Source organism: Struthio camelus, chromosome 1 (genome assembly GCF_040807025.1).
Source record: "Struthio camelus isolate bStrCam1 chromosome 1, bStrCam1.hap1, whole genome shotgun sequence".
Lineage (NCBI taxonomy): Eukaryota > Metazoa > Chordata > Aves > Struthioniformes > Struthionidae > Struthio > Struthio camelus.
This window is the reverse complement of record NC_090942.1, coordinates 129,654,271-129,673,086: the sequence shown is the minus strand read 5'-3', so window position 1 is coordinate 129,673,086 and position 18,816 is coordinate 129,654,271. Positions and strand designations below refer to the sequence as shown.

The 18,816-nt window shown below is 35.1% G+C and overlaps 1 protein-coding gene across 4 annotated transcripts in view; it reads right to left on the bottom strand.

Annotated features, from left to right (window-relative positions):
- CFAP47 (cilia and flagella associated protein 47) overlaps window positions 1-18,816 on the bottom strand; it is a 360,791-nt gene that overhangs the window by 165,064 nt on the left and 176,911 nt on the right. For all 4 annotated transcript variants that reach the window (XM_068916942.1, XM_068916957.1, XM_068916948.1 and 1 more), the window contains 3 exons: window positions 15,874-16,070; window positions 11,649-11,792; window positions 10,439-10,612 (listed from right to left, as the gene is read on the bottom strand). In XM_068916942.1, the coding sequence (XP_068773043.1) occupies window positions 10,439-10,612; window positions 11,649-11,792; window positions 15,874-16,070 (515 nt within the window). The remainder of the gene's footprint in view (window positions 1-10,438; window positions 10,613-11,648; window positions 11,793-15,873; window positions 16,071-18,816) is intronic.

Here is an 18,816-nt window from a genome sequence, read left to right as displayed (position 1 = left end):
CCAGATTCTTCTCCGTGGTGCCCAGTGACAGGACGAGAGGCAATGGGCACAAACGGAAACACAGGAAGTTCCATCTGAACCTGAGGAAAAACTTCTTCACTGTGAGGGTGACTGAGCACTGGAACACATTGCCCAGAGAGGTTGTAGAGTCTCCTTCCTTGAAGATGTTCAAAAGCCATCTGGACATAGTCCTGGGCAACATGCTCTAGGTGACCCTGCTTGAGCAGGGGGGTTGGACTAGATGATCTCCAGAGGTCCCTTCCAACCTCAACCATTCTCTGATTCTGTGTGATGTAGTACTGTAACATGCTATAATTTCTTACTATGTTAAATAATCTTTTTTTTTTCTGTTTAGGCAAATTTTGAGTGAAATCATGATTCAAGTTGGAAAGGCATATGCACATCCCATCTGCAGCTTCACAGGTGAAGGTGAAAACTGAGTGCAGTTTTCCTTTAGAGAGTAGGAAGATACCATGGTACACTTCAAAAGGCCTCCTTCCTGGATAGGAGAACCAGGACTGCAAGGTGAACACCTTGCACATGGTGCACACAAGGAGCACAAGGTGCACTCTACCCTCCTTCTCTCATCATCTCCAACAAGGATACAATCAGCTTGCCTTAGTTCTTCTAGTTGAGATGACTGTAGGTAGACTGTTTTTTATTCTTCAAGCAAAGTCAAAGATTTGCCATTCTCTCTACCTCCATTCTTTTTATCTCAGTTTTCACACAAACATGAAATAGCAAATGGTAATACAAAAAATCTGAAATGACAAACTACTTAATAAATTCAGAAGTAAAACTTACAACAGTAATAATGTATTTAACATATTTTCTAGTTTCATGAATACTATTTATGCTGTAAAGTAATTACTGCTAAAGCAGAGATTTTGAAATATGGTTATTAAACACAATTATTGATTTCCTGACTCTGTTAAATGACTGGAAAAGCAAGAGGAGGTGCTCAGTAATGAACTGCTCTCATGCATTTATCTCTATAAGCAACTCTTTTTGTCTCTATCGTAGGTTATTCATACCTCAAGAGCTCCAGTCTCCAAGCAGTGCTCACAGCATTATCTCCAATACCCAACACCATGACAAATTCTATGCTCACAGACACAGACACAGACACAGAATCGTTTAGGTTGGAAGGGACCTCTGGAGATCATCTAGTCCAACCTCCCTGTTCAAGCAGGGTCACCTAGAGCATATTGCCCAGGATCACATCCAGACGGGTTTTGAATATCTCCAGCGAAGGAGACTCCACCACCTCTCTGGGCAACCTGCTCCAATGCTCTGTCACCCTCACAGTGAAGAAGTTTTTCCTCAGGTTCAGATGGAACTTCCTGTGTTTCCGTTTGTGCCCATTGCCTCTTGTCCTGTTGCTGGGCACCACGGAGAAGAGGCTGGCCTCATCCTCTTGACACTCCCCCTTCAGATACTTGTACACGTAAGACACCATTCATAAGTTACCTTTTATTTATTCCTTACATTGATCTGTCTTGCTCAGATGTCTACCAGATTTATCAATTACATTACTGACAGTAACTAAATGATCAACCTCAGCTGGAAATTGGATATAAAACATGTGTGTGTCCACACTTACACAAACACACAAACCAATTCAAATTCATATCAGAATCCATACTGAGAATCCTATTTAGTATAGTAAAAGAAGTGATGATAGGAGTTTGAAGATCCAGCATGGTACGGTGCTGTAGAATGCCTGTCTGTTTTAACTGTAGATACTTTACATACTGTAATATAATGCATATACCTTAGTATATAATATTAATATTCTAAGCATAGATTCAAAGACATTCAGAGAGTGAAAATGATAGAGAATGTAAAAGTATGCATAGACAAGAAGTTCAGAAAGTTAAGATTTTGGAAAGAATAACTTCTTGAAAGATTTCAAAAGTCTCGATGAAAGCCTGGAGACAAGCAGCAAAAGAACTTATACATCGTACGTCAAAGTCTACTCACAGAAATAATACAGAATACAAATTTACAAGGATTGTATGTAAGAAGAGATCACAATTTTAGTCTCAGAAGTAATGTTACGTAATCTTACTTCCTATAATCTGCAAGACTGCATTCTCAAAGCTAAGTGAATGTTCTTAACAAAATTTACTGTGGATTATTATTTTTAAGTAAATAAATTGTTAAGTAAGAAAATGGCCCTAAATAGTCACCTCTTCCATCAACAATCAGTGACTGAACAGATAAGAATAATCCTTTCCTTTCTTCCCCAACCTGTTTCATCAGTCTAGGAAAACAAAAATCTTTTCTTTTATGTGCTGTCCAAAAAAAAGTCAAGAGACTGAATTTCAGCTAGTTAGTGGGAAAGACAGTTCATTAGCATTTGCCCTAATTTGGAAGGAGGGACTGATAAATAAATATAGATACAGAACATAAAATTTAGGGGAAAAAAATCTTGCATTCAAGGAACTGTTTGAAGTTTAGTAATGATCAAAGAAAACTGTAAATACAAGAATCCTCACAAGCATCCAAACAGATAAGGATAATGTGCTATGACAAAAAAAGTGAAATTGTAGCATTTAGGGAAGATTCTACACAACAGAAGAGTTAAAACCCGTATCTATCAACAATATTGGTACACAAAGAGTCCATTAAGTAGAAACGTTTTGGGTCAGGTGCTATCATATTTTAGAAGGAAGTAAAAATCTCCATTTTCCCCTCTAACAACATTTGCTTTCACACCTACTTTTTAAGATTATTGATTAGACTGCAGAAACACCTGGAGCACTCCAGTGAAAAAGTAGGATTTCTTTGTACAAAGTATCAGAGAAATGTTTAACAAAACAGACAAAACAGAAAGTGCATACCTCAGCATCCGCCAAATCTTTGGAGGTGGATATTTGTCACTTTTTCAGACATGAAATGGAAATAAAAACCAAATTGAATGCCTTATTTAAGCTGACTAAAGAAACTCATGGCAATTATGGAATAGGACAAGGTAAATCTTGTGTTCCATAGCTGTCCAATGCCAAAAAATGAAGCTTGTTTAGGTTGAAATCAAGTCAGGAGTTGGAGTATATAGATATACATATATACACAACTCTTAAACCTAGATAAATAGATGATATACACATACAGGCACACATACACACATAGACTTTAGTATTAGGCATGAATAATTGCAGTTTCTGAAACTGCTGATCAATTTAAAACACCTGGAATTTATGTAACAACGCCGATACCCATCTACAATCTTTGTGAGCAGTCAATTGTCAAAAATCAATCATATCAATATTAATGCTGTCTTGTAAAAATTCTCACTGGTTCTTCTTCCATTCATGTACATTTTCCTGACATTCCTGAATATAACCACCAAAACATACATCAAGTGAACTAGTGGGTGAAATACTTTTTTAGCTGCATAAGTGAGCAGAGAAAGAAAAAATTCTCTGTTTGATCTTCACCCCTATTTCCTAGCACATCTATTATCTTTAAAAAAAAAAAAAAAAAGAATTCATTCTTCCCAGAGTTTATGCATGAATTTCACCATTTACAAAGATAAATGATAAATGGGCATGGAAAAGTACTCTCTTTCACTAATAAATACTTCAAGTAAGTTATGAAATAATTTAACAAATAAATAGTAAATAAATAATAAGCCATTTAAAAACTTTTTATAGATAAAGTATTTTAGAACAATATATAAGTCCAAGTTTCATTGTGATGTGCAGGTTATTTGAGAAAATTCAAGAAAAAAAGAATTTGATGGACTATTGTTTTAAATTATCTTTTACTTCTTAAGATCAAGGTAAAAAATCTGACTTAAATCTTGCATGAAAATATAGTTAATTCTCTTGCTCTGTAATGTGAAACTGTGTTTATAACAGTAAAATACTTTGGTACTACTCATGTTTTCAAAAAATCTGATAAAGTAGCAGCAGAAAAAGCTAAATTGGAACAAAACTTTCAAATAATACTTTGTGGTAAAGCCTGACTCCACATACTGTTATCAGCTTTTCAAATTCATTAATAAAATTAGATGTTTTAATTCCATAAGTTTTGTTAGAAGGAAAATCTGTGGCATAATTAAGAAAGAGCAAAGCTGTTCAAGCTGCCTTAATACTACAACTAATTCACTGAAGAAATACTGGCTTTTAGTAACTGCAAATTTCCCCAAACCCATGCAACGTATGTTACATCCTTTCACTACCACTCAGAAAAAAGGAATTGTGAAATACCAGAATGAAACTGAAATGTAAATTATTAAAGTTATCATTGTGACCTTGCTGAAAATTTTCTTAAATTAATGCATCTCCAAGGATTCCATATTTAAATGACAGTGTTCCCCATTGTCTTACACCCCAAGTAATTATTTATACTCAGCTATAAAGCATAAATGGAGCAGAATTATAAAATATTAGAATTTTTAACTAACTCATATCAATCACATATTTAAAAATTCATTTTGCAGAGCTTTAATATGTTTCTTTAAGAGGAACAGGAATTAAAAACCAATTCAAAATATAGTAAATTTTTTTTTTTTTACAGAGTTGAGTAACTAAATAAGCATAACTTTAAAAAATATCAGTTGACACTTCAAGTCAAAGAGGTGAATAGATGTATAGAATTTAATCAAATAAGCTTAAATTCCACTATCTCTTTCCAGAGTGGTATAATCAGGTTAGATAGAAATATGTTCAATAATTATTAATTAATAATTGTTTCTCAGGTCCATTTAAAAATGGTGATAGGTGCTACTTCTTAAAAACTTAATGCTCCCTGCTGCTCGGCCAGAACTAAGGCAGTGACAGTCACTGATGAACCTGCTAAGCCAGATTTTTGTCAGTGCTGTCTCAAGAATGACAGATATTTCCAGAGAAACCACCATTACTTTCTCTCATCCTCCTATCAGTGTATACTTCTCAAGTCCCTAAAGTATTAGGAATGCATGTAGTTCTTGCAACCACTCTTACTGCCACCAGCACGTAACAAAACTAAATAAAGTAGCACTGTATTGCACTAGGCATTTCCCCCCTGCCCGCATTCTTGCCTATGCAACTGCAGTCTGGAGTTCTACATAACCAGGAAGACTACATAATCCAGATCCATATACCAGCCAGGCCAGCTGCCAGGATAATGAATCCATCTCAAGAAATAAATAAGACCTAAGACCTTAACCCACTCTTACCTGACCAAACAATTGCCTAACTAGTAGCCCTACAAAAACTGCCAATAACTACAGTTATTATTACACTCTGCAGGTCATCTACCTTTTTTACTATTCGTTATTGCTGTAAAAAACACTTATGTAGTGAAGCCTGTTACTGAAGTTCTGGGAGGCAATGGGGAAGACAAAGCGCTTGAAATTAGAAGAACAGATAAAATTAGAGTCATTATGGAATATATAGATTTAATCTTGGTGGTTAAAGAATACCAACTTGATGAGAGTATGAGACTCTCAGCAATCAGGTTACTAGAGTGACATGGAATTTATTCTCAGGAAATCTCATGTATAATACCAAACAAGAGAAAACCTGAACAAAGAAGCCCCTTATTACATTTTTGCTGTATAATTTTATTATTTTGAGACATTTGTTGCAAATAGCCAGCCTTAATGTCAGCCTTTTAATGACATGGTGGAGAAGATCTAGAATGGATATAAAGAGCAGAGAGGGAAAAAGGCTTTGGAGAAAAGGGTTTTTTATATTTCTTGATTGTATAATTACTCTACATTATTTTCAGAAATGACTAACAGTTTGCATATATAACCTAGTACCTGAAAGGTAATTTAACTGAGCCTTGAGATTCCTCCTGAGAGTTTACTTGAATGGCATCTGTTTTGAACAGTGCAGAGAAAAACAGTTTTACAGTTTTTTTATTTTTACTGCAAAGCCAACCCTTGAAAGAATTAGGCACTTTTATAGCTAAAGTTGCTATCAAAGGTGTCGTTAGAAGCAGCCATCAACATATCAGTCAATTGTTAATAACCTGCAGATATAGTTCTATATAAAAATCAAAAGAAAATGGTATAAAAAAATTCTGCCTTCAGATCGACAGATTAGATTGTATAGAACTACTTTACACTTCCTACTCTTGTAGGATGATTTGAATCTAATTTTACAGCCACTAAAATCCACTTACATTGCAGTCACTAACCTTAAATTAATTCAGCATCAGATAGGGATGTGTTCTCTGGCTGACATAAATGTGCACAAATTCTTTCTGAATTTTTTTGTGAATATTCTTCAGAATATTCTTCAGGGTAAGCTAATCATGAGAAAGTCTATTTGTTGCAATATCCCCTAGAACAAGCCATGGAGAGCACCATGGCAGTATATCCCTAAGGTTTACACATCAATGAGTAGAAAATAGTTCACAAAAACATCGACACTTTTAAAGGAATTTGTAGAAATTTTTTTAATCATGGAAAACTTTGTGAGTACGGAAAATGTTTTCCTTGGCATTTTGATAGGTAAACCAAGGGAGTCAAGCACGTGACCTCCACTGAATGCTACTGGCATTTATTCCCTCCCTGACTCTCTTAGTCACTACTTCTACTAATACTACATATTAATAGCTGCACAGACAATCAAACTACACATAGAAAATTACTCCTGCTCCAGATACGGGCATTCTCTATATGTCAGCAATAGGGAAAGCATTATTCAGATGAAAGAGGGCTTTCATAATGGAGGAACAGAAAGAATTATTTCCCTCTTCCTCCTCCCACACTTAACTCCCATTTTAATAGCTGCCTTTGCAGTACTATCTATGTTTTGGTTGAAGACAACAGATGTATACAGTGATTATTCAGAAACACAGTAGCATCTACACGGTGTAATGAAATTTTTAGTGAAATGACTTTTTATTAAATTAATAGTTTAAAATATTCAGTTATGAAAATCCTGATGCTATATTTACCCCTCAAAGGCAAAATTACCTAATTCACCTAAATTACCGATTGCTAAGTATTCACTGTGCAGTGAATTTTTTATGGACGCACCTGAAAATTATTGTATTTCATTCGAGCTTTATTACTGCAGGGAATGAACTATCTATGTTTTTAAAAAATATCATGCATGTCTCAGTTTATCTATGAGAAGTCACCTTGTCTAGTAGATACATTCCCTAAAGGGGAATGTGAGGGGGAAATCAACCAACCAGTTCAATAATGAAGATATTCACTGTCCAACAGAATTGCAAAAGATCCTTCCAAAATCACTTGAAAAAGCTGTTATTTTTGGATTAGCTTTGTTCTGTTTCCACCAAGGCTGACAAAATTTCCTCTTCCCAATCATTAATTAAGCAAAAGGACAACAGGGTAAAATTTCAAAGATGCTGGATTAAAATGGAGAGTTATTTAGCTGTCAGCAACTGTCCCCAAGGGAAACACTGACAAAGACAAAATCAGAAGGGAGCCTTCTGCTTCTCAACAGAAGTTACGATTCCAGAAATTACAGCAATCAGGCAGCATGGAATGAACAACAACAAAACTAGTATTGCTTCTGTTTCCTATTGTCATTGTACATTGCCATATGTACTTCCGGGCAAATAAATAATCTTTGCTCTGCATTTCTAACAAGGTTGTTGGTCACAGTTCTTTCTTAAAGGAGGCCTTCCTCTCTTACCTAATAACAACAGATAATGGTGAACATATCCTGGTTTTACTGATTAAATCTCAATTTACTGATTAGAGAAGACTAATCCTCTTGAAATTAAAAGCAAGTAAATCATCTTCATTCACTACAACAGCACAAAATATTATGTGGCATCTGCTGGGGAGCACTTCAAGGGATTCATCATGTTAGTTCTGTCTCTGGTCTTTTTTCCTTTATTACTAATGTCTCCACTTAGCCATCTTTCACTTTTTCTTTTTATTAATCTACCTTTTTCAAAAATAAATTATAAAATAATCGTGTTTTTTAAATGACTACACTTTGTTCACAGGCTCTTGATGAAATGATTTGAAAGAATTCTCTTCCAATCTTCAGTGCATCAGTTTAGACAGGCTAAAAGCCTAGGTAATAAATCCTAAAGTGGGATTGCTTATCATTATTTCTCTTCAAATGCCTGTTCTGTTGGTGAGACAGTTTCCAGGCACCTACTAGTTTTTCCTAATTGTGCCTTTTCCAGTAATTCGAACCAATCCTGCTTCAACAACTGTTCTGCAGTAACTTCTGGGTAAAATCCTAATATGGAGAAAATATATTATTTACATTGATTAACGTACTACATGCATATAACTCATTGTAGTGGCCTTACAACTCATCTCTCAAAAGTCTCCAAAGCAAAAGGAGTACACATATGCCAAACACAGCTAGATCTCAAAAGTTAAAATTTGTGTGCAACAGGTGGCACCCTTCACTGATTTTTGGATTAGAAATGGTTGGACCATCAAGTCACTGGGCAGGGGGTAGGGAAGGAGGGGAGGAAGGAGAGAGAGGATGTGTGTGGGTGAGTGAGAGAGACAGAGAGAGAGAGAGACAGAGAGTGTATGTGTGTGTGTGGTAGTCAGAGAACACAGAAACACTCAAGGAGGTCTGAGTAGTTTAATACTCAGCTCACCTTGAAACAGTTACAACTGCCATAAATCAATTCAATGTAATATTTCTGAAAAAGACATATAGTGAATAATTTTAATGTATTCATTCTGAAGCCTGAGATTTGATTGCCTTTCAATTTCAATGGCACAAAAATACTGAGTTCACACAAAAATGGGAAACCAGAGGAAATTGTTCTGTTCCAACTTTCAAAAACATTCACTTCTTTCAGAGATAAAAGTACAAATGCATTAGAAATGTAAATGCATTCACATCTAAAAAGCTCAAGTTGTTGAAAAGAAAAACGTCAAAGTTGGTGTTGCACAAAAAGATCAATTCCTTACTTTGTTTTGGGGGCTTTAACAGTGAGTCAAATAAGAGTTTAAAGCAAGGCCATCCTATGTTATATGAAATTTATTAAATGGAAATACTCCTCTAATAGTGAAAAATTGAAGACTACCACGAGCGTAAGAAAGGATTTTGCACTGACATAAATTACTATCAGATGAATAGAAGAGTGCTGCTGGTATTCACATGATCTCTCTATATGTAATAGCTACATGTATAAAATAAGGTGAGGCCCTTTCTCTACTGATGCCTGACATTTTGTAAAAAGCAGCATTTGGTGCTACTGACAAGAAGGCAGAGAACAGAAGACACTCATTTCACAACTCCACACTAGTTAACTAGTCATATTTTACCTACTAGAATCTATATACTCCCCCTTTCCGTCCCACCTACTAGAATAACTAAAAAAAATAAAAATAAAACCTCAGTTCAAAAAAGTATGTATGTTGATAATTTTTAGAGCAGATTCTCCTGCTTTATTTTTTATAGATTGAGTACTCCTAGAAAATGCTATGTAGGTACAGTAACTAGCATCTATCTACTGTAGGTTTAAATGTCACAGAGTTCCCAAGATGGCTTTTGCTGACTAAGGTCCAAGGTGTTCTTGCCAGAGAACCTTCTCTGCAGCTGAGAAGAAAAACAGCATCATCCTTTTTACTCCAATGTTCATTTTCCCTCTGTGCTGGCATGTGACATGGGGTCCTACACATGCCTAAGGAAGGTGAGGAAACTACTGAAATAAGTTATTTGAGCTTAAATTAATTTAATTAAACACGCTGACAAGAAAAATGGTTGGAAAATTGTGCAGGAGAGTTAGAGTGATACAAAGTGTTTTTAAATAGGAAAAAGAGCTTTTCCTAAGAAGCTCTACCCAAGCCACAAATACCCCAGCACCTCCTGCTTCTCCTCAGTGACTCATTGCCCTTCAAAAACCTTTAAATTATTTCCTTTAAATTTTCATTCCCATTAGCAAACACACAGAGTACTCCCAGGTTCCTCCAACATCCCTCAAACAGCAGCTGGGCAAAAGACACGAACTGTTACAACGTGTTCCAAGAAACGCCAGTGCCACCTGTCCAGGCCAGCAAGCCATAAGGAACAGGTACGTAGCAAGCTCATGCTGCAGCCTTTCCCTTAGTGGGATAATAATTTTTGTCCCTTTCCTGTAATAAGCCAATGTTTTAAGAAGTTATCAGGAATATTGTACTTTCAAGCCATTTTTTTCTGATTTCAAAACTGATGAAAATGGCTACTGGTTTCAAATCTTGTGGGGGAAGGAGGGAAGAAAGACTTGCAAATTAACAGATAGTGTAATTGTAGAAGACTTGTCCCCTTAGGAACCAGGCCAAAAAAACACTTTTTTTTTTTCCATAGAATATACTGTAAAATGCAGACAGACTTCCTTACTATAAGCATATCTAAACACAATAAACTACTAGTTAGATATAATTTCTCATGGATACATGGATTTCAATAATATATCAGCAACGACAATAATATCTGCTATTGTAATAAACAGTTTGTAGGCCCCTGGACAGAAAAATAGTTGTTACAATATTGCACAAATTTACCTTGTATGTTAACTTGTTCTTGGTATAATTGGGCACCCTTAATACTGTTTGAGTGACCTGTCTCACTTGGCAGTCTATCACAACATGATCCAGTGCCAGAGGTTTCTTCCCTATTCCCTTAAGGCTAAAGGTGTTTTCAGTGCCATCTGTATAATTTCGTAGAATAAGCTTTCCCTGTGTCAAAGAAAGAAGAAAAAACATTTCAGCGCTGCAGAAGTCTTGTCTGGCTGCCAAAGGAACTACTTTAGTCTATTAAAGAAGTAAAATTCAACAAAAAAAGTAAGCTGTCAGGAAAGTGTTCCTACTGACTTTCCTAGTTCATATGTAAGCTTTTCTCTTAAACTGAAGAAAACTGCAGAAAGAAATGCCTTTTTTTCTTCTAAGTTATAAAGTTATTGACAGAAAGCCTTCATACTTCTAAGCTTCTTGGCTTCTATCTGAAAAATAAATACAATGTCCAAGCAAATATGTTCTCATACAACCTTGTATAAAAAAATAATATTGCTCAATCATTTCATCTGTATGTCAACTAAAGTGTTCATGATTATTAGTCATTAAAGGATTCAAGGCTTTGAGCTTTTAATACTTTTATAACACTGGATTTCTAAACTACATTATATATGGTTGGTAATGCATGTAGATGGATTATTAATGTTTCACAGAGCAATTATTTTTAGTCTTTGCAATTCGCATGCTTGAATAGCATCCTGCAGGTAAAATTACTCTACTAGTATACAGGCAAAAATATGTACACTGCTTCTTTTAAAGGTGTCATAGCCTTTGCTCTGCTCTTCATTTCAGCATTCAGAATAGCAATTACTCTGGTGGCAAAAGTAGCTTGTGCCTTAGCTTGTAACAGAAATTATTCTATGTAATAATCAAATACCCATTACCAAATACTCATCACCAAAATTCACTTGTGATGTATGTATGCAATGAGAAATACTCAGTGCTACTACTTCATGATTTAGGCAATGAAACACAATTCAATATATGTATTTAAATTAAAACTTAGCTTTGGAAAAGGTAGTTTCTTTGGGTTTTTACTTCAGTTACTAGGAAACCTTTCCATTTCTGACTAAATCAGAAAAACTCTTAATCACATCCTTAATGGTAGTAACTTCTTAAGCACTTCCATAGTTGGAAAGCAGATACAAGTTTTATCAATGGAAGCATTCCTTTTAAATGTTGAAATTAATTTCTCTCTTACCTTTGTTATGCACTCAGCAATAGGCTTGAACATGAGAGGATATCGAGTTGTTTCACCTGGGCCCACATATATTAGAGGGGGACCATAAAAACTCTGTCCTTCCAGAACTGCTTCAAGTTTCCAGTCCTGACTGGACATATTACTCTGAAATCAAGGTAAACATGTAAATTACATTCTACATTTAAAGCTCTTAACATTCGTTTCAGTTTTCACTTGCAGCTACCATCAAATCAGAGCACAGAATTCAGCTTAAAGTACTGGCTCAGAGCAGCTTCTGGGAAAATAACATGGTGTACTTTAAAAATATATTAAACTAATCCTAAATCCACTATTCCTGCCAGCCAGAGCTACTAGTAGCAATACTGTCACTATCAATACTGGCAGGAAGAAGACTCTCTAGAAGAATATGTGCATGACACAGCCAGTGATCAAGATGGAATTTTACAAATATCACTATAAACATTTACAAGCATCTGCATGGAGCTCTTCAATGCTTGCCAAAATTCTCTTCTTTTTCCCAATCTACCAAAAAACCTAGCGTACCTCTCTGAAGTGCTGATGTGGTTGGTATACTCATATGTATTGCTGCACTTGGCCACTGACTGTGCTACCTGATCAGTTATGCTTACTAATTAAGGATTCAGTCTCCCAAAGGAGTATTTACAGTTCAGTGTTCTCAAAAATGGTCTTTCTAGAGAATAATCTTTTTCATAGAATGGCTGTCCTGAGTGATGTGAAAGCCTATTTATGAAACACACTTGCCTTGCTTCCAAACATATCACAAGAATGCCTGATAGAGGGTAGAAAGTGAGATATTTTGTAATATCTGCCTGAGGGTTGCATAGTGAAACTAAGATACTGGTATCCAGCCTCTTAATATTTGAAGGAAACACATGACCAACATCCAGTCTGCAAAAAGGTAACACCCATCTGAAAAAGCCAGAATAAGCCGGCCTCAAAGAGGTAGCACCTGTCTGGACAAACCAGAGAAGACCGTTGTGACCTATGAAAAGCAGAAGTAATCCTTTGAACCAGAATGGTCTGGACCCTTGGAAAAATGTATACAAAAACCAGAGATATAGAATAGAGTTTGGGGAATATAGATGACACCCACTTCAATTCTGGCTTCCTTCTCTGAAAGGCTCTCAAGCCCAGCTATCTCAATCGCAGAAACTAAGAACCACCACCAGCTCTGGCCATCAGATCTAATAACGCGGCATGAGATCTGCACTGTCATGTATCTAAGGTTTTATTAAAATATATGATTAATGTTTAATTCTTAATTGTTAACAGATAGATTGCCTGGTAGTCGAGCACAAATGCTTGTTTGGAGTTTTGAAATTTGTATAGTGCCTCACTTTTTCAAAATACTCCTATTACTGTGGTCCCCAATTCTGTAATAACAGTTGCAACATCTGTGGTAGAAAACATGAAAAAAAAAAAAATTCCCTGATATCCACATGCTGAAGACAAAGCGAAAGAGTGAAAAAGGATTCAAAAGATTATTTTTCTTCTCATGCATTTTTCCCCACAACATTAGGAAAAACATTACCCTTTTTAAAATCAGCTTGACTAGTTTTAAAACTGGCAGATCATTACCCTTTGTTAAACTATTGTTTTAAAAGGGGGGTGGAGGAAAGACTCATCGCTGTGATTAGTCCTTGGCATGGCAAAGAGGAAGACAGTCAAAATTTGGGTGGTTGTTATGTTTTCAATGATTTCTAGTGCCATTGGTATCAGATGCTTCCTTTATCCATATTAGTGATGTTTACACCAGCATGCAGCATAAATATTTCTCCTTAATCTTGAACACACAAATTTGTCACCTGGAGTAATGTACAACTGAGAAATATAGTCACTTTGAAATTCTTCTGTAACAAATCCTTCTAATACAGCATGAATTTGTCCAAAAATATATATCAACAAAAGTTATTAAGGTTAAGTACTAAATATTAGAAAATGAAAAAGTAATATTTGATAAACTTTAATTCTAATTCCTTGTACCTATGCACTGACAAACAATTTTTATTATTCGATCATCTCTTTCTTACAGGATGTTTGCTTAATATAAAGTCTTATTCAAAGGCAATTCACATCAAGAAGACACAATTAATGTTAAGGGACTAAAAATTGTTTCGCATGAAGAGTGATCAAATTCAAGGTACATAATAAGGCTGATATCTACAGGACTTAAATGTCATTTACTGGAAAGGCTGCAAATGAATGACGGAACAATTATAGTCATCTCATGCTTGTGAAAATTACAGAAACGTAAAGTATTCAGCCTTAACTCATACCAAGAAATGATACCTTAGTTGGTATTCAGGATGGTTTCAGGTCTCATTCTTGTTCTCTAACTCACTGTGTGGCTTTAAGCAAAGCATTCGATCATTTTGTTTGTCCCACGTACAAAATGTTTCTCCTGCCATACAGATGTTGCAAGAGTTGGTTTGCTATTGTCTGTAAAGTGCTTTGGGATCTAAATATTAGGTTCAAAGAATCAAGTTTAGCAGACTGAACAAACTCATTTATCAGTTTCACTCCATATGAACATCTGTCTCCACAGAGTATTGCAAAGTTCAGTCATTTGAATGACAAATACAGCAGTGATGTGGAATAACAGAACATGTAATAACAGAAACATGGAAAAACTTTTAATTCTGTGTTCAATTCAAGATTTGGAAGACATACAGTAAATCAGGCATAATGTTAGAGCAAGAATGAATATAGGTAAAATTTTAAAACGTCTACTTCCTTTCTAAAGACATTTATTTTTTATACCGAATGTGAAAGAAACCTTGTGAAAAAATAATGTGCAATCCCAAAATTAAGACTAAAATGTAAAAGGACATGAACAACTTCACATTTTTGTATGTGTTAGTTTATCAGTGTTTGGCTTTGCAAATTAAGGGCACATATTTTAGAACAGATTTTGTGACCATGTGTATGCATTCAACAGAAAGAGATGGACTAACAGGGACATACATATGCCCAGTATATGCTTCTTTTGGCATTTTTTTGTATTTCTTTTCTAAGAAAACAAAAGGAACTTAAAAGCACAAAAACATGACTCCCAATGACATTTAAAAGCATATACATAAGAACATTCAGCAGCGAATAAAAATCAAAGAATAAAGCAAATCTGTTTAGAAGCCCTCTTCTGAAGGGAGAGGAAAAAGCCTTTGCTTTCTATGTTACCCAATATAATAGCTGCATTTCAGCTAATGGAACATTCAATAAATCCATGTTTAATAAACAATACATGAATATAGTCCAAGATATCCATAAGAAAAGATAGTATTACGATTAATTTTCTTTATGAATTTTCATTACTATTTTTTTCTTACTCAGTGAACTACTTTCAGTATTTCACTAAGCATCCACAGTATGGTACTTCCCTAGATACTAAGTCTCTCTGTTGGGATCTGCCTCCACTTCTTCACTTACCAAATCTCAGAATAACACTTCTCTAAAAAACACTCACTAGTATTCTTCAGTTTCTAATATAAAAAGGTTGTTTCAAGTACATATATCTGCTACATCAAGTTTCAGGAAATATTTTACCATTTTTATTTCTTAAAGAAGTTTTAGCCCTTTCTCTTGTAACTTACACTCTTTCCCTATCACTTCTTCATTTTTTTTATTTTAAATCTGAAATATTTTCTAAATTTTGAGCAGTACTTCTCTGAGGGAGATGATTTTCCAACCTACACTTCAACTTCTCGCCTTGGTCTTCATTCTCATTTGTCAAAAGCTTCAAATACAAAATATGATATATAGCTTATTCTTGGTATATCTTGTAAATTGTAATTTTAAGTTCATTTTGGAAAAAATATCACAATATAATCTAATTCTTCTATTTTGTTCCTCAACTTCACCTCTTCTTTTTCAGAAATAATATGTTTGTTTCTTGGATTAAACAATTCGTTTTCACTCTCACTGTGCTAACATGTTATTAAGTAGCAGGACAGCAATTGTCAGCATAGAAATGAACCGTTAGAAATAAGCCCACTGAAGTAATAATATAGTCCAAGAACTGCCAGGAACTACTTTTCCCAATAAGCTTTATATTACCTTCTATACGGATTTTGGATAATAATTCTGAAGTCAGTATTAACCCGCTTCTGTGGATTTTATAATTGTAAATCTTAACAGTTCTAATCAAGAGTCCAGTTTTTAAAAATCTTGAATCTTAGTTTAGCTTCTAGTAGTAAAGTGAACTTACTATTGGAATGTCCTGAATCACTGCCTGGCCAGCTGGAGATAGAAATTCAAGCTCCGCTTCAGCACAATCTGTATTCACTAAACATTCAACCATATAAACACGAACATCACAGGAGGACTTCAGAAGTATCTGACAGCAGTAGCGACCAGCATACTGAGGAATAAATCTTATAGGAAGCTCAACTGCCGCATCATTTTCTAAAAGAAACAAAAACAAATGCAATGATGTAAAACTTTTCAGAAACTGAATTGACATGAAGAATCTAGGAAGAGCTTCTATAAACTGTAAAAGATTGTCTAACAGTATATACAACAACATAAAACAAACACTGGAATTTTAGGAGCATTATCACATAAGCACAGCCAAAATTTTATTTTCCTTAAAAATATATACATACATACATACATACATATATATATATATATATACACACACACGTAAGCTTCCAAACATCGTTTTGTATGTTTTCAAGCAATAGAGAGATAAGCATTTTAAAGGATTAATTAATTCTACCCAAGCAGAAAGGTTGACTTTTATGTGAATTTCCGCAAATATCAAAAACATATAGCAGTTGCCACTGAATACGTTTGTCAGCAGTTACCGTGAGAGATATCTGAGATAATACAGTGTATTTCCCAACAGTAAACCCAACAATAACCGGAATTCTATTAAGTTTAGTAGTTTTCATGAGAGCTACTCATTAGCCTTTTCAGATGTCCTATGTTTCATTCAAAGTCTGTTTCCTAAAATGCTGGAGGTATCCAACAGAACCATGAAAAGTCCCATTTGCCCAATGCACAACATGTAGAAAAAACTCCCCATAATAATCTCTAGGGTAAGGAAGCAGCAATACAAATGCTGTCCCCATTTGGACATAGTCAGGGCTGACAAGTCTGCTGCAGATTCTTCCTTCACTCTTGCTTACAAAAAGGATCAGATGCTTTTACAATATCACCACCATTCCCCTCAACCCTTGTAGGACCCACTTTCCAAAGAAGGGAAGGCACCTGAGGAACATCAAGTACTGGCCATGAAGAGACTTCCCCAGTCCAGCTTACCCATGAGTCTTTAAGGAATCTGAAGAACTAAACAAACAGAGCAGCTCTAACAACTTTGCTGTAGTCCTATGTTTACCTAAAAACATTTCTTCACAGTGTTTTGCAGGACTAGAAGCCAATGAAAAAAGCCATTTGTTGGAAAAGATAATGAGGAAAGTCAGGGACAACGTAATGACACAATAGAACCTTGCAGATAAAACTTGGAACAAGCCATCACTCCCTGAAGTAACAGCCTTGGAAATTTTGTGGATTTCCCTTCTTCCTTTACCGTGGTTTATTTTGTGCTGATATGACAACTGGACTCAAATTATTTTAATATCTTTAGTGACAACTACTGAATTTTGAAAGTGCAGTCAATCTTCATTTGCAATGTCACTCATTCTCTTTCACCAAGCAGTATTCCTTACGTTTTCAGTCCTGACCTCTCTGCAAACGAACAGTAAGATAAAGCTTTCTTGTTGACTTATGTCATCTGTGTTTTGGTTATTTCACAAAAATAGCTCCACTTCAAGAGAGGAATGATACAGAATGATATTATTAATCTTTCAACACTATGAGGCTATCAAAAAGATTATAAATTGCACCTCAGGTTTAACCCCCTCTGAAATAAATTAGTTTGTTCTCTCTTAAAGACAAGATTAACGGCCTGGTAATTTTTGAATTATTACCTTTTTGTATTTTGTCACCAACTTATTACCCCTGTTGGCTACATTCTACAAAAGTGACCTGAGTTTGTTAGTTATACAAGGCATGAAACTGTCCTTTCTATTCCACAGTTCATGAATACAGTCCCTAATTTTGTCTATCTACAAGAAAAATTTTAGGATATTGAAACAAAAAATATACTTACATTTTTTAGGTATACATTTTAAATACTTGCATTAAAAGATGAAGCAGATGATAATCAAGCATTTGAAGAAAGACAATACAGTGTACTGGAAACTCTAAAATATTTCTGCAGCAATAAGATGAGTTTTAGGGTCTTGCACTCAATGGATACTGCAATTACCAATGCAAAACCTTTACAAATGATTCATTTGTGGCATTTTAAAAAAAGAATTAATAGTTGCATTGATTAAAGGATCATGTTATTTTTACAAGGATGCAAAACAGCTGAAATTTTTAAAATTAAAATATTTTAAATAGCACAAGTGCCAGCATTTTATTAGTAGCAAACATGATATATTTCACTGGCTGATACGGCCCTTCATGTGAGAAGACTGAAATGGCTTGGGTAACTGGGATGACTACTCGATTCAATCTACTGATTCATCCCTACTGACTCCTGTGTCCTGTACTTTTCAAAGGCACATTCAGACAGGCAACTACTTACTTACCTAAACTACTACTAATGCAGATCAACAGATAAAAACCTAATTCCTCTGCTTTACCCCCAAGGACATAGTAGCTATGTTTACTCCATACAATAGAACAATAGGAGAGGAATATGACAGAGGCCTATAAAATGAAGACTAGCATGGAGACCATGGATAATGATCAGTTATTCTGGCTACTGTGGCTAGTACGAGCAAAGTTTAAAGTAACCAAAAGGAAAGTGTTGTTCTTGCACACTTGCACACAGTAGCACACCGTACTACTCCTTGGCATGTGACATTGTGAATCTCCAAGCTCATGACCTCAGTGAGACGACTAGTCATTGAGAATAAACTAATTGAGGATTACTAAATATATAGAAGCCATATCTTTTGCTAAAGATAGGGTAGTCAACTAAATGCACTTTGATCTCACCCAGTATGGCTTTTCATATGCTATGTTGTGATTTAATTTTAAATGTATGCTCAGTAAGAAGAAATTAGAGTTATAATCACTGATTTGGACCCATCTTCGTAATGCATGCTTTAAATCTGAGTTGCCCCCTTTACAA